General features: G+C 36.8%; 1 protein-coding gene across 3 annotated transcripts in view; it reads right to left on the bottom strand.

Annotated features, from left to right (window-relative positions):
* The window catches only part of TIAM2 (TIAM Rac1 associated GEF 2), a 167,887-nt gene that overhangs the window by 43,078 nt on the left and 107,283 nt on the right, over nucleotides 1–17,526 (bottom strand). For 2 of the 3 annotated variants that reach the window (XM_019612929.2, XM_019612928.2), the window contains 7 exons: nucleotides 17,160–17,306; nucleotides 14,080–14,142; nucleotides 9,390–9,557; nucleotides 6,776–6,880; nucleotides 6,230–6,308; nucleotides 5,197–5,289; nucleotides 3,909–4,172 (listed from right to left, as the gene is read on the bottom strand). In XM_019612929.2, coding sequence (XP_019468474.1) covers nucleotides 3,909–4,172; nucleotides 5,197–5,289; nucleotides 6,230–6,308; nucleotides 6,776–6,880; nucleotides 9,390–9,557; nucleotides 14,080–14,142; nucleotides 17,160–17,306 — 919 coding nt within the window. The remainder of the gene's footprint in view (nucleotides 1–3,908; nucleotides 4,173–5,196; nucleotides 5,290–6,229; nucleotides 6,309–6,775; nucleotides 6,881–9,389; nucleotides 9,558–14,079; nucleotides 14,143–17,159; nucleotides 17,307–17,526) is intronic. The other variant, XM_031552469.1, reaches the window with a different exon arrangement.

Below are 17,526 nucleotides of genomic sequence, written 5' to 3'. Positions count from 1 at the left end.
GGTTTGTCCCTAATTGTCTTCATGGAGGACTCCTACAAGTGCCAGTGTCAGCACAGGGGGGCAGGACCAGTGCTGGGGGCTGGACAAATGGGCCAAGGCAGTGCTGAGAAGGAGGAGGAGCAAAACTTTCACTTTGCAGCCTTACGTTTTTTAAAAAATAATTATCATGATTTTTTAAATAGTTTCTTTGCCATTTGCTTCTCTGATTCTTCCAGACAAAAACTATTCCTCATGAAAACTTGCTAAAGCATATCTCAACTGCCATCATCCCCCACTTTGCCCACTTTGTATTTCTTCTTTACTTTTTATAAAATCAAAACTATTTACAAATTAGAATTGATTTCAACAGTGTCAGTTACCCAGAAATGACAGCTTTTTTTGGCAAAAGTCCACTTGCTGGGAAAATAAAACAAAGTTGCCCAACTCTGACAGCAACTCACACACTTCGATGGGTTTTCACACCTACTAAAGCTTCTGCCTCCTGCTTCAGCACTCTGTAGATATACTGTGAATGCACATGGGGCCATCTTGGAAAATACAGTTTTCAATTCTTGCTCCTTCTCTGCTATTTATTCCTTAAATTTCCATGCCATCCTAAAAAAGAGTTACTTTTTCTCTACAGTCATAAGAATTCTACACCAATTCTCTCTCATTTTTTTTCTTACTATACAAACATTTGTTTAATTTCCTTAGCACTGGAGCTTGGAGCAAGTTTAGCTGCTCTGCTGTTTGTTTTTCCACAGTTATAACTATATTTTTTAAAAATATTGCAGCTCACTGCTTTTCCAGAATGAGTTTATTGCCAGTCAAGTGGCTAAGCAGCAACAACACAGTGTTGCCATGTGGAAGGTCAAATGACATGACCACAGGCAGCTCCAAAATACTGCCAGAAGGCTTTGGCACCCTCTTGGAGGGAATGAATCACTCCCACAGTAAAATTTCCCGGGAATGATTTTTAGGAGTAGAACAGTCAGTGACTGGAGAAAGTCAATCACTTCTCTTCTGTACAGTAAAATCTGCTGAAGTTTGGCATGAGGAATGGTTGAACAACCTCTGTGCAGCAGGTTATGTATGAAAAGGCATTAATCAGGGTTATGCTGAGCAGTTACAAAACTGTAAATAAATGTGGACAAACTATTTCCACCCGAGTTACATGAAGGCAGAGATTTAAAGTAAAATCTCTTTTACTTTTGCCTGGTTGCTGTCATCTAACAGCAGGCAAGGTATTATTGCGTGACTCTCAGAGCGTTGAAAATTTTCATTTTCCAAGCACTTTGTTAATTTTAGCTTATTTATCCTCACAATATTCTAGGAAAATAAATAGAAATAGTTAATTTTTAAAAGCAGGAAGGTGACGGTAGAAACATTAAGGCTTTTAATTCTAGGTATATACCCTCGGACAACATGTGCTTGATTTTTGAAAAAGGAGTCCCTCCACTGGTACTGATGGACTTTCAAAGGCACTGTCTTAGATAGCAGACTCAAAATGAACTAACAAATATCAGAAATTATTCCCAAAACTGTGTTCTTAAGAGTGATTAACTCAACGCTATCAAAGGAAATAGAACAATATTAAATAAATAAAAAAAAAAAGATGAGAACTTGGCCTCCAAATTCCTGCTCAGATTACTAAGAACCCCTCTTCTTATCTAAAATCTTACTCAATTCCTGAATAAGGAAAAAGAACATAGAACAGTTAAACCCTTTAAGACTATCTATTAATTCAAAGCAATGTCATTTTCTTCTGTTTTCATTTGAACTTCATCAGATGATCAGACACTAAGCTCTTATTCTAGGTAATTCAATAAACATGAAAGTCCTTCTCACAAAGCTTAATTTTGAATTATTTGTTCACTTTCAGAATAAAATAAACCTCCCTTTGCTGCTTTTAAACAGAAAAGCAAGTATACTGTGTCGTTTTATACACTGGTGCTTAGTGTATAATATATACTCCAGTAATTTCCTATTATAATGGGCTATTTGTACAGGTTGCAAATTTATCCCTGAAGAATGATGAATCTAGTGGATGGACATATACATTTATTATACCAAATACTCCAGGTAATGCTGGCTTATGATATCAAGCCAACAACCTGAATGATAGCCATGGTGTAATTATGTAATTAATTAGCTCTATCATAATTTTTGTTTTATTACACTAACTTTTATGCCACCAGTCAATTTAATGGCATTTTAAATTGAACTAAGGCCCCTGAGAGAGATGCTACTTGCAAATCTTGTATTCAGATTACTTTTAATTTCAAAAGATGACCTAATAAAATTGCTTTATAATTAAATTCATTCTGATAACTTCTCCTATGCGATTTTTTTTCTTCTCTCCTATTTTTAATTATGAAAAAAAATCCAATCATAAAACACTTGCCGCCATAATTATATACAAAAAGCAGAGATCCCTTTTTGTACCTCTCCTTTCTATCCCTTACACAACAGTTCACTCTGGCTAACTTTCCTGTAGAATTTTACTAGCATCCCCCAGAGGCACAGTGAGAAAACTGCACCTTTTTCATTCAAGAAACTGGAGTCGAATTTGCTTGGGTATTGTTTGAAAACTAGTCAAGACATAAAAAGATGGAGAGCAAATCTCTGAATACTTTCTGTTTCAAACAGGCATTTTATATGTATTCTAACAGTACAAGAAGCATATCCCACCAGAGACATGGAAACAGAAGGGTTTCCCACACAGCACCCTCCCTGTGCACGTCGGTCTGCCCCAGCCCAGTGACACAGAGAACTGCAGTCTGCAACAGTGAGCATTAATGGAAAGGATGCAAAGGTTTATCTTCAGTTAACTTCTTACAGCAATCCCAGGGCTGTGAGTCTTCATCTGTTTGTTGTTGAGGCTTGCTTAAGGAAACTGATTGAGTTTTGAGTGCTATCAATCCCTAGGGCCATTCTGGCTCGGAGACATACCTATGAAGGCCCCTGGAGGTGACCAGTTTTACCTACAGCCTGTCACACAACTCCTCAGAGCACTCCTGGGTGTTCCTCCCTGCAAACACCCCATGCCAGAGACAACCAAATGGCCCTGCACAAATTCAGGAATCTGTTCACACTCAGATCTGAGCCAGTGGGCTCCTGCGTAGGACCCTCTGTCCCAGGGAGGGTAAGGGTAACCATGCCCCTCCATGTAGCACCTATTTCTATCTGAAAGACAACCCAGCAGTGAGCACTAGCACCTTCCTTGGGGTTGGCAAGGCCATAGAATCATCAAAGGGCTGTCCTTACCACAAAGTCTTTTGGCACCTTCACTGTCTAGTACTCCTCATATGTAAACCCATTATGTTCTGCCCCTGACACAGCACCATTAGGATACAACTGAACTTCATTCAATGTTTAGTACAGCAGTATCATATTAAATAAGAAATACAGCCAGGTATGGTAGCAAAACAGACTCTGTGAAAACTGTTTTCAAAGGCTCTACTCTACACAGCAATTGGCTACAGTCGACTGGAATACAGTAGGGATAGTACGTTAGGGTGGGAGCAGAATGACTCATTTCTGAGGTGTTAATGATTATGGCATTCATATTAATGTATATGTATTTGTAAATTTGTAAAGCATGTTAAACACAGCAATACATCTGCCTCTGAAAATCATCACATCACTTCAACCACTCATGCCTGGGAAATGGATGTACTGGAGATACCCAACATTACAGAGACTTGTGCCCAGTAATGCTGGATGGTGTGGCCAAACAGATTAAAACAATGTAACTTTCTGGCAGAAACGATCATATCTTATTCTATTTCTACTTTATAGAAAATAATGAAATAACAGACAACATATGGAGCATAAATGGAACTTCAGTGGTTTGCATTTGGGTTTTTTACTAAGGCATAAGCAGAAACATGACATGAGGTTTTAAAAAATTGCTGTCAACTTCTTACCATTTGCTGTATTCTTTCTGAAGTTATCTAGAAACTCTTCCAGAAGCTGTGACTGGTTTGGAGGTGGCAACAAACTTTTTGGATCCCTGGAAATGTCACCATCTGATGACCAGGATGCACACAAGGGTTGCTGACTCCCACAATGACTCATTCTCAAAGTGAGCATTACGCTTCTCTCTGAAAACAATAGCTCCATCTGCCTAAGGACAAGATCAGACACAGGCTCTCCATTTATGCTCAGGATTTCATTGCCTACTCGTAGCCCTGGGAACATGTGAAAGGGCAGGAAAAGGAGAAAAAAAAAGAAGAATGGAATATAAAACAGGAAAGTCACAAACCAAACCTTACAATGTTTCACCTTTTATTTTTATTTTCCATAAGTCTGTTAGAACTGATGGAAGTTTTATATGTCCGTAAAAATACAGATTGATCTCGTGTCTACTTTGATACAAGTTGATTATTCCTAAAGATGCTATAGGATTTAGAATGGAAGTTGAGTGCAATTTTTGAAAAGATCAGAACAGAGGCACTTCTCATGACTCAGATATCCTGAATTCATTATAAAAGATGGCATCAGCATACAGCACATTAATACGTATAAAATTTTTCCAGTCTGGAAGAACAAGAAACTAGTCACATAGATCAAATCATTCATGCAAAACTGGAATAACAGCAGATGGAGTCTTTATAAGCTTTTGTAAAAATTTAAACAGTAGCAACTGCTGTCTTTGAAGATTTGCAGCAACTAAATGGTCATTATTCTCAGGTAGCTATTAAAACTTTCTATGTTTTCTGTTTTCTCCTTTCTGTTTTTCAGAGAACCAGAATTAACATGATCCTGCAAAGAGAAACGTGGTTTATGAGCACCACAGTAGAGAAGGAGCTTGGAGAAATGTATACAGAAAATTATTATCATGAGAGAGGCTACTTTTCACTGCTAGCAACACCAAAAGTCTTGGGTCTTGGAGACTGACCAAGCATGAGATTTCCCAGTGTGAGAAAATCTCTTCCTCCAGCCTGCTCCTTCATGCAAAAGCACTTGGTCAGATCAACAAATGCAAAATTTGTTTCCACGGGAGAATTGTTCTAATTATACTGGCAGGATAATTCAGTTATTCTGTGTACGTTATTTTTCCTACTAGCATATATATTCCATGGTCATCAGGAAAGAAAACTATGAATAGTAAAAGCCAAGAGCCATTTCACAGATAGCAGTACTAAATCTCCTTCATGTTTTGAAACTGATATGATAATGGAGTGCAGTGTTAAATGTCAATATAGTACATACCTTCCTTGTATGCAAGCCCATCAGGGAGAACATCACTTACAAATATGTGTGTGAGATGCTGATTTTCGTCAACTTGAGCTGTGACAGCAAAACCTGAAGTAATACAGGTTTAAGATCAAATAAACTTTCTCTGAAACAACACTTTTATTTTGTGTATTTAGTAGAATTAACACAATCAGCAAGTTGATAATTCTCATGAGAAAGCACCCACAGATCATAGAAAAGTTATCTTATTGTTTCTCAGCCATTTTTAGGACAGATAAAGTTAACAGGTCTTCTCAACTTCCAGGAAATGTCATGCTGTGCAGTAAAAAGACAAATTACAATTTGAAAAAAATATATATTTTCTACCTAGGCCCCACAGGACATTTCAATAACACAGCTTATCATTACAGTATGAGTTCCATAATGTGTCTGTGAGACACAGAGTTGTTTTAAACAATTCCAGAAACTGGAAACCCAACCTATAAAAGCAGCAAATCTAAATCCATACAGACCCATGAGTGAGCCCAGGAAAAAAAAAAAACATTCATACCAACAAACATGTAGATAAAAAACAGCGCAGATCCACTTTACTAAGTGCTATAGTATATATTTATATACCTGTATATATATTTATATACCTGTGCTAAGTATATATTTATTTTGAGGCAGAAACACCTCCTGCAGATAAAAGACTGTCAGAATTTGTTGATACTGTGCCGACCTGTGTTGATGCAAAAAAAAAGGCAGACCTTGACCATGGTCTGGTTGATAGTATTAACCTTGGCAAAGGACATTTTTCTTCTGAAAATTCCAAGCTTGAATAATTTATCATATACAGAAGAATAGACAGTAGGCCTTTCCCAAACAGAGAAATAAGAAATGAATTTGCCAGTGTAATCTGAGTCCTCATTATAAAGTCATGAGTCTTTTGCAGACACGGATTTTGACAAAAATGGCTCTAAAAATGGCAGAAAGCCCCTGAAGAGAGAAAGCAGGAATCAGAATAACAAAAAGAAAAATTCCTGAGAGCTGTTTTGGTTAAACTTACCAAAATCAGTTATATTTTCAGTCTTTGTAAGATGAATGTGATGAACATTTAATGGGCAGATTTCTATTTCATCATACACCTGTTGGAAAAAGAAAGCAGCAGTAGAGGTGATAAAATTATGAAATTGTAAATACCAGAACATAAAGGTACATCATAGGAAAGAAATGCAATACCATTTGTATCAATAAAGAGCCAAACTTTGGTATATTTACACAGAGAACTGTGTTACGCTGCAAGCATGACTGGAATCAGTGGGGCTAAATACAGAGTAATACAGATATAGACAATCCAGTCTGGAGCTGAGACTGACACTTCATGTCTGTATCAAAATCCCTGCTTAAATTTTCAAACAGTTCTTGAAGGTGTTTGTAGTGCCTACCCATCTGAAAGTCTGCACAGGCATGAACTGTGTGAGCATGGATGGCAGAGCGCAATGCATGAGCAGCTTTAAAGCCTTATTTTAGATCTAAATCACACATTTATAGGTGGTAATTCAAATGTAGCTACAGACGTCACTGAGCTATATCTAAAAAGAATCACACTTTCCTGGTCTACTATGTATTCGTATGGTTCAGGAGCACAATATTCAGTATTTTCATCAACCAGTCTTCTGAGCTGTAGACCGTAGTTCCTTGGCTCCAGTTGTTTCATCTAAGGAAAAGAGAATGGGGTTTGAAATTTATTATTTATTTCCAGAATTCCAGAGGCCAAAGCAGCGACACACACAAGCACATGCATAATCTTTAGAAGTCATGCAAAAGTAATTTTAAACAAGTCATTTTCTAACTATTTCTGTGGTATAAACAAAACTTAGCTGCCTTGCTTCAAAGCTAATGTTGAAGTACAATTTCCATTTTCCCTTAAAATTCACCCAACTCCTTTCATAAGTACTACATCTTGGCTATTAGATTAACTGAACATTGCTATATGTGTCCAAAGGTAATCATAACTGCTCTTTATACTTTTGAATTTACACTCAGAATCACCTTTTTTGTAACTAATTGTAATGACTCAGTTCTACGTAGCAACTTTTTCTTCTGATATAGGAAAAGTGTATGAAATATGGGCTGCTAGAAAAGGGGATCGGGTGGGAAGCAGATTCCCTAAGGGTTTGCCTTAATTTGATTCTATATTTATTGCTGGGTTTCATCTATGATCAGAGAGTTTCACCCATTTTTTTTTTCACCATGTGAGGTCAAAGCCAAAATCTTGTATCAACATGAAGCCAGAGGGAGATAGGAATATTCCCAGAGAATATTAGCCTGAAAATGCAAAGCCCCTGATAGGAGTTTCTCTGAAACCAGGATGCTACTGAGAGCACTGAATAAAACATTTCATTTTAACATATTAATAAAGCAAACAAGAGAGGAATGACAGCATCCCTTAGGATTATTTAACTTCATTTACACATCTCTGCAGCTTATGAAAACAAAATCTACTGAATAACTAGTAACTACCTGACCATTTTATTATGTATAGCAGTTTATGAGTTACAAGTGTACTATATCCTAAATAACTGTATTTAAGTGCACATTTTATTTCTATCTGTGCTACTCAAAACATCAGATGGAAAACAGAAATGAGAAAATTATAAAACCCATAACACATGAATGATGAAAAAAAGCCCCTTTGAATTGTATCCTTATACACACAGCATTCAATATGTTCTGTTTAGAAGAAAGACTCCTTGCAATCACCCCAGCAGAATGAAAATATAAGAACCAGGATAGATGAGCAGAAAGTAGCCAGCTTTAGAGAATGCTTATGAAAAGCTCTGCACACGGAAGAGGAAGAAAAATAAAACGGAAAAAAGTTTTAGAAAAAAATCAAATAATTTAAAACTAAATTTTCATCTGATACAGACATTGAAAAATTAAAAGCCAGCTTTAGAAATACAAATATTTTGAATGATGGATTAAGAGAGGTAAAGAATTTCATTTTCAATTTAATTTCATGTTTATAAATTTTATTTCATCATTCAGATATATTTCTTAAGTGTTATCTTAACAATGTCCAAATGTTTCAGCTATACTGTGCCATCTGCTGGTGAAAGAATATCTCTTAAAATTCCTTCAGCCTGAGCCATACAATGTATTTCTGAGAAGTAAACTAGGCCATAAACTGTTTCTCCAGGATTCAGTATCCACCAGCAAAAGCAATGAGAAGATAATTTCTCCCCGGTGATGCATTGTAGACATACTGTGACTTGTCTAAAAGAGTGTGCTCATTTTGATTTAAAATACGTAGTCCATCTCAGATTTTCAGAAACTTGTATGATTTCATAATTTCTTTCTTTATATATATATTTAGTTCACAAAATTATCACGCGGTAGGAGTCACTAAAGTAGAGCCTTTACTTTATTAAAAGCCCCAAATTCCAGCCAGCTGAATGAGCTTACCTGAGATTTCACACTAATCTATGCCAAAAACTACAGATGGAAAACTTTTTTTTTCCCATTTTAACTCCTTACTTGTTAATTAAATAAAATATATTTACCACTTGTTAGCAAACAGGAAAACATGATTTGAGTATAAAATGTTATCTCTTTCAAAGACCTTGTTTGCATAATTTGATTTGAATCATGAAATCGGAGCTAAATTCAACTACCGACACAGATAAAGACAGAGGAGCTAGGTAAGTTGTGATTCAATTTTCTGTCCCACAATATACTGCAATCTCTCAGCTTTATGGCACTGACTGTCAGAACAGAATGCACTCTTGGAAATTCTCAGGTAGGACTAATATCTAGTTAAAAGCAAAATAGAGCCCTTTAAGAAACACACATATCTGATAAGCATTTGTCATAGCAGTCTGAAATGTCTTATCCCCATTTGTTAAGTCAACTAGTCCTCATTACTTCTTTGTGACTAATCTGTGCAGAACAACTGTTTGCTGCAATGACAACTTGAAGTGGACACATGGGGAGATCTCTCAGAGTCTGATTACCTGGCAAATTGTCATCACTCATTAAGGACTCAGTGTTCTCTGTCTTGATCAACGCTTCTAGAAAAGTTTTCCATAGCCTTGCTACTTTGGCTACAATACATAAATACTGCTACTAAAAGAAACACTGCAACCACTCAAAATGTGCCTTGATGCAGAGACAGGGGTGTCCTCAAATACATTATGTTCCTTCTGAAGTATATGACAAATGAATACCTTGCATGCCAGAGACAGAACATCTTCCACCCTGTGTTCTGGTTTCAGAGTTAAAGCTACTCCTTGACCGTCACAGAAGTGAACATATGTTTGTGTTTCCCAAGCATTCTCCTTCTGGATGCTGTCCGGTACTGAGCAGTAGACATTCAAAAATTCATCAACTTGCTGCTGGAAGCCAGGGAAAAATGCAAATCATATGTGAATGTTGCAAAAATAATACTAAAGAGTGTACCTTTACATTGGCAGTTTCCAGTGCATATATACCACCATATCTTTAGACATTGTACTGTGTATACTCCCATGGCAAATAAGGGACAAAGTTGTGTTACCGATTCTCATTCACTGTTAATGACTTGATTTACTTGATAATGGAATGAACTTCCACTGAATTCCCATTATGGGCTTTTACGCCTTTTTCTCATATTATCTGTTGATTTAACTATAACTGAAAATATGTAACTACCTGAAATTGTACCACAGTAGGAAACATTTCTCAAGAAGAGCTGACTACAACAATTTTACCTAATTAACAAATCTGAAAAAACATAATGACTGTAATTTTGACAGAAAAAAGATGATGATATAGTAAACTTCCAGCAGAGAGCACTATGGAGCAAGGCTTGCCATAACATATTATAAAAGCAGACTAAAGCAGAAATAGTGTTACCCCCTATTTACTGCTTGAAATCACATTAATTCATAGGTAGCAGAGTATTTGCTTGTTTATCAATCTTGTTCATATTCACACTCATTCCAAACCCACTCAGCTTGATCCAATACAACATCCATTCTAACTAAAATCCCTGTTGTTTTCTCACCCTTCATTTTGACACTGTTCTGCACTGCACTTCAGGCTAGACATTTCAAAGGAAGCCTCACAAGAAGAAAAACACTGCGAGCACTTCTAAATCTGAAATTTCATTTCTCTGTTAGGGTCTGCCTATTCAGTGCATCACTTCACTGCCCTCATCAAGGCATTTCTTTTACAAAGAGGTGCTCCCTGGATTCCCTCTTACAGCCAAAGGAAAGTGACAGTAACCCAGGAAAGCAGCAAACCGTGACTCAAGATAGATCTTAAGATAGTCTGAACTATGTTAGAGTGCCTAACTTCTGACTTTTTCTTCATTAGTTTGTTTTTAGTCCCTGTTGGTTTGTGTTGGGGTGTTTTTGCCACCTATAAAAAGCTTCTTGATTATGCAATTCTTCCTCTTGACTCTACAGGGACAGAAGCCCAGTGGTCTACTGCAATTAAAAGCTGCAGTAAAATCACTGCACAGGGACTGCTTCCCTTGCTGCAGGCATCAAAGTTATTGACAACAATCTATCAATAGCAACAAAGAGACCAATATTATTTTGTTTTTCTAAATAACAACTATGGCTGTAAAAAAGATGTAATAAATAGTCCTATTAATGTATTATTAAACAGTGCACTAATTCAGGTTGCAGATGAACCGCAATAATAATTTTTATGCTAGAGTAGTGCTGGTTTTGGCAGAATTATTTTAATGAATCAAGAACATTCAAGAATCTTATACTGATTGCTCAACTTCCTTTATAACTAGTTGAAAATGAAACATTGATCAGCATAGGTTCATGGAAATCCTACTAAAATAGAACTATTATACATAACAGCAGTTCTGTTATGCCACTGCAATTAACGGAGCGATGAAATCTACACTGGTGGGGTTTCACTTCAGTGGCTGCCGCTCCAGACTGCTTGTAAAACTGCTGTACTTGAAAAAGATAATTCCAGTGGATCTGTGGTCCTCTCAGAAACCAGTCAATCAAGTGCCTGGGAGCAAATGATGATCTTCCATAGCATATGTAGCAGGAAGGAGAAAGGGCAAGGCAAGCATACTGCAAGAGTCGAGATGGAAATGATCAGACTGAATTCTCCAGCAGCTTCCTTTGAGCTACACTTAGATGCTCCCACCAATTCAGAGATTTGTAATTATCAAAATGGTTTATTGTCCTGCAATAACTCTTTATATCTGTTCAACAAAAATGAATCTCATTTTTGCAACAGGTTAAAAGACCAAAAAAAAAAGAAAACCAAATAGGTTTAAGTAAGGCCACCTTCTTCTGGTAACATGACAAGACAAAGTTCTTCCTCCAATGTGAGATGTTTCCCCTTTCTTTCCATGTACACTAGTGCTCAAACATAAGCCACAAGATAAACTTGCCTCTGTTATTAAACAAAAATATGTTCCTTAACTGCAGTCAATATACTGTTGCTTCATCCACATTTTCCATCTCAGAAAATCTGACATGAAGAAATTTTTTTCCTGTTATGCCCGCTAATGTGACTAATACTACAATAGTTCATTCATTCATTGCCACATAAATTTAAAACAACCCTTCCAATTTTCCAGAAATATATGCCAGGACTTGCAGACTGTCACACATTGTGGCCATAGGGTTGCTGCAGGACCAGTAGGTTACTTCATAATTTCCTCCACTGCTTGTCTCCATTTTTATCATCTCTTTCAGGGAAAATATAGCCTTCCAGGCAGAGTTTGCTGTTTGTAATTTACTGCATTCCTTGGGTAGCATTTTATAAAAGTTTTTATCCTGTTTTGTTTTTTATTTAAATTAGCTTATGAAAATGGGCTAGTGCCAAAGTAACGGTTTTCAGAGCTACGATGAATCATTTCTGAGTTGTCGTGTGATTCATGAAAATGTCAGGATCTTAAAAATGCCCACACTGTATTTAATTCCCATTAAAAAAAGGTTTTTGAAATACAGTTCAGATGGTAATGTTTTTCTAGAAATAAAGTTGAGATCCAGAGCTCCACTTCAACAACTAAGTTGGAGTATTTTTTGAATCCTGAAACAGCCCCATTTAACTTTGTAATTAGCCTGTCCAAAACCTGCAGCAATGTTGATCATATGCTAGTTGCTTCTGCCCAGATAGAGCAGAGACAGACCTTGACCCTTTCCAGACTCAGCATCATGGGAATTGAATGTCATTCTTCCTGCCTTGTGCCACCTCCAAGACCGGTCTGTCTCTCCTCAGAGGGGTTCAAGAGGAGGAAGAGATGCTAGGGAACACAAAACTCAAGCGGACCTGGCTGCATCAAGTGATGCTGTCGATCTCTCAATGGGGCCAGTGGCAAAAATGAGGGACCAACACATCATCCCTTTGGGAAGAACCTTCAGGAGTTGCACCCAAGAGATTTTACTTCATACCAGTTTTAGGAGAGATCAAATCTCCCCAAGATTTAAGAGGACTTGATTTTTTTTGCTATTTCTGAGGTGTGAAACTGAGGCAACCTGACACCATAGTCAATGGTACATTTTGTAGGAATGTGTGAGTTTTCTCTACAGGAGATCATGTCCCATAGAAACCTCATATAATTTATTTGGAAAAGAGAGGGGTGACTTAGCATAAATATTTTCCCACTCCAGGAAATAACAGGCAAGAGGTCAAGTAACAAAGAGAATTCAGTTGTTTCAGTACATTGCTTCAAAAGACACACAAAAAGTGAAGATACTTTCAAGAGGCAAAAACCAGCATTAAGTATTAGTTGCTGACAGTTGGAGATACCTCTCAGTGACACAGCTTATGCATAATTACACATTTTTACATTACCTAGCCATCACATGAATACCTTTGGTGGGAAAAGAAACCACGTAATAATAGCATGTAATAATACCCCAAAAATCCAACTATAGGAAAATGTACAAAAGATTTTGAACTTTGTCCAAAACTTTGCCATGAAATCCATTACAACTGTTCACTATAGTTAATCATTTTCAAAATCAAGATTTTATGCTAAAAGCAGATTTTGACTTTTTGTCTGACACCTGGTACACTTACTCAGATGAAAAGAAGTAGCACTATGCCATGCTTTCTTTCTTTTCTTCAAAGTCTTCTCCTAACTCTTAACTACATTAAAAAAATATAACTGTTTCAGGAACAAAAGAAGAATAGGGATAGAAAGTAGATAGGAAGATCAATCCCTTTTTTTTATCTGGCACATATTGCAATTCTATACACAAAACAAAGTCCAAAAACTCTGTGCGTAATATTTAATTCTTTACTTGGTGCTTATCTGTTTAAGCCTATGAAGGGAAGAAAAATCTGTCTGTATAAGTTCCACAGTAGTTAGACAACATGAAGTGCTCCTACATGTGCATGGTTATGGACTTCAGAGTGTACTGCTCTGCTTCCAGCCAGCGGATTGTGATGCTATTCCCAGAGAGGCTGCAGGAATCAAAAGGGATTGTGACCAATGTCCTGGGCCATGTACATTAACTCACTTCTCTGCCCACGGGACTTAAATTAAATTTCATTTGCCTTAAAACTCAAATCATACAGGTTCTGTTGAACTAGACAAAGGGGAAAAATAAAGCTTAGGATTGGCCACAATACAAAGGCAAAACTTTCAAACAAACTCAGTTCAAAATCTGACTCTTAGGCCTTACAAATATTGTATACCAATAAGGACTAGTGATGTAAAGAATTTTCTAGTTATTATTATTATTATTATTATTACTACTTGTTAAAGGCTACCAAGCATTTTGAGAAATTGAAAGTGAGCAGAATTATAGTTCTGCCATCTAACACTGACTTTTACGAAACTTGGTGGAGTTTCTGAACCAGCCTCATAACATGCTTGTATATTCAGGAAATATATTTGGGAATTTAAAAATAAGATGGTGCAGAATAGAGACAGGCTACTCTTACCTCAGCAGAGTTGGCTGAATTCTGGACACCGGCAAATCCATGTCCTCCAGCAGAGTCAAAAATCTATTAATAATACAGATAAATAAACAGGCTAAACAAATTAAAAAATTAATTGCTTATGTGTGTTAGGCAAATTCTTTGAATAACTGAAGAAACAAAAACTAGAGGAATATATCTAATTCCTAAATAAAAGGGATTGTTTTGCACTTCTGATTGTTTATTTCGATGGGAGGTAGCATTGAGGAAATAGGAATTCTCCCTCCATAAGGAAAATTTAAATCAGCTTTCTCCTTCAGAATATGTGTACACTTATATTCAAACATGTATAAAAGCATCCACATCCTTTTTTTTTTTTTCTTTTTCTATCTGCTCTTTAGCAGTAATTTTAAAGTCAATAACCATCCAATCATGCACTCTTCTCCAAGTTACAGTTTCACTATTTGGTACACCATTAGGTACAATTAGCAATAAATCTCATCATGATTTAAAGGAAAAATTTCAAATTAATGTTGCAGTTTTGGAAAATTTTATCCCCTACTCTTTTTCAGCTCGTCTACCTGAACAGTGAGCCTGGCACTGTTGATAGCAGTATAACTTTAGCTAGAACAGCATACATGGCCCCCCAACAGCACTAGCAAGGAATGAAAACAGCTGACTACTGCCCTACTTTGGAACTGATGAAAGCAGAAACTGCAACCTACATTTCCCATATGCGTAGAAAGTAGTAGTTTCTACAGAGAGGCTAGGAAGTAGCAGTTAATAGTATCTCACAAAGATGTTAGGACTATTCATGCAAACAAATAAAAAATCAATAGCTAAGGATACGATCAGATATTTTGATGATAAGAGCGTATAAACATTAGGATAGATCTATACAGTTCACATAAGATCTTGAGATTTGCAGGTACTAACATTACTGTCCTGAAGTACAAATATAAATTGCACTTTTAGTCTCCCTCTGGAATCAACAATACAATCAGTACAATATCATCTGACTTACATCTGACCTTTTTTTTTTCCTTTGTTCTTGGAAAAACCTTTCGGATAATCCAAGACAATGGCAAACTCTTTTCTAAAATTTCACATGAAATACAGTTTCTGACAATGTGTATAACAGGCACTACTTTTGAACTTCCTCTTTCTTGTCTTACCCGCAGATGTAGTCAAAGCATTTTATTGTTTATGATTTCTCAAAATAGTTTATCGTTTAGACTGAAGAAAAGCAGATAAGCATTTAAGAAACTGAGGATAATGTGAGCCTAGACGTCCCCCATCTGCTACAGTTCAGTTTTATTAACTGGTTTCTAAAAGACTGAGTCACTTCACTAATGTTTACAAAAGCCTCCTGGAATAGAAACTCTGCACCCTGTATTTTGGATTATTATTAACAACATAAAAATAAGATAAAATTTAAAACTTCTCTGCTGCAACAATGTTCAAGAACATACCATCTAATTTTGAACTTAGAGTACTATAGATAAAACCATACTAGCTCTAGTCAAATGTACTTTAATTAAATCCATGAGTGCAAGAAATTTTTAACCTATTTTTTGGAACAGATGTCGGAGTACAATTAGGAGAGAACCAACCCTGACTTTCCTGCTTAACCCAGTTTCCCAGTGGGTTGAAAAGCTGATAAGAAAGGCAGCCCCAGGCCTATTCTGATTTACAATTACTTGCATATACACTAGTCTGAGCAATGACATGGCTCCCTTTTCAACTACTTTCCAGGTTCAAGGGTCAGTTTTTAATTCATGCTTTTAAAAATTCTTCACTTTTATGGGTATGAGTCATAGTGCAGTGTTATTAAATATGCAACACTCAAGATTTACATTTCCTTAATTTTATTGTATGTTGTTTCATATAAAAAAAAAATCAAATAAATACAAGAATCTGAGTTCTTGGATGAAAATGAACACTTTTTAGGGCCAGCTGGTTGCAAGTTTTGGAGCAAAGAGAGTGAGGACATGCTGGGGACACCTCTGCCTGTGCTCAGGACTCTCTCCTCTGCTCAGGAAAGAGCTAGGAGGGCACCAGGAGCCTCTTTGCCTTGTCGTGGAAATGAGATTCCCTGTCCCTGAGCTCCACAGAATCCCCTTCACAGACTATAAAGCATACAGGAGGATGTATCATGCAGTTAGGGCAGTGATTTCCCAGCTGGAAATGAAGCTAATGGGCACAGCAACCCTTCCCTCAGGCCTGTTTAAAGAAATAGAGATGTAGAACTCACAGACCAGCCTCACCTGTCACAGAGAACACTGAAAAATATATGAAAAAGACTATGTGGAGAAAATCTCTCAACCAGTTCCCTCTTTCAAAAGACAGATTTGAGCTTTTATTCTTATTCAGTGTCACCATGTAACACATCTCAACTGATATGCAAAAAATGCCTAACAGTCATCCAAAGAAGCTTCATCCCAATGCTACACACAGATAAATATTTACCTATTAAAAATATAAATAACCAGACCAGAAAATCCTGATGTGTTATTTTGCAGTACTGAATCTGTTTCATCAGCTCTGGGACTACAACAGTATAAATATGGATAGGTTTGCTTTGTATACTTCCTGTGAGAGGCAATGCCAAAGGCCGCTATCTTTGGATCAATCACTCCATTTTTTTTTCCATGAAGATTCACCAATGTTATTCTGTATTAAATTGCAATTGTACTTCAGAGTCCGAGGTACGTGTCAGCACAACACTGAATTAAGGATTTGCATATAGGTTTTCTCCAAAGAAATCCTACTTCAAAACAATTTGCAAGATGGCCAGAAGGTAAGTTTTCTTACAAATTCAAGAGATTGTCTTATACTGCAGATAAACTAATCCACAGGGTCAAAGTCTCTCATTCATCAACCTTATTTAACACAAAGGAATCCACAATCAGACATATACCAATGCCTCTTCACAACTGATGCTCTCATTACAAATCTATAATATCTATTGAAATTGCAAAGGCAAGTCTGATGGACAGATGTCTCCTTCCCCATACACCGACAGCATTAGGCAGGATAAGCCCCAGTAGAAACAAGCCCTTCTCTGCTTCCAGTATCCTAAATCCTCAGCAAGTAAGATTTACCTGTGTTATGGAAGGTCGCTTTTCTTTTCCTTTTCTTGCCAGTGTGTCCAGTCCTTTTAGTGAAGAAAACAGACCCTTCTTGTTTCGGACTCTTTGAGACAGAGACAGGGTACGCTTCCTGAGAGCAGCTTCATCCCTGGAGCAGATCTATTTAAACACAGACAGGACTTCTTCATAGCACTTTCATAAGAGCAAAATACTGATAGTTATTACAACCTGAGATAACAAATAAAAGTTTCTTCAGTTTATCTCAATGCAATATGCCATGATGCTTCTTTTGGTATTCAAATGGTGTGACAGCATAATTTTTTTCATAAGGCAAAATTAGAAGATCATAGACGGGAAGGAACTGGAAAATGTTGCTCTG

Source organism: Meleagris gallopavo, chromosome 2, assembly GCF_000146605.3.
Source record: "Meleagris gallopavo isolate NT-WF06-2002-E0010 breed Aviagen turkey brand Nicholas breeding stock chromosome 2, Turkey_5.1, whole genome shotgun sequence".
NCBI lineage: Eukaryota > Metazoa > Chordata > Aves > Galliformes > Phasianidae > Meleagris > Meleagris gallopavo.
The sequence above is the reverse complement of the archived record's forward strand: the minus strand, read 5'-3'. Positions and strand labels throughout refer to the sequence as shown.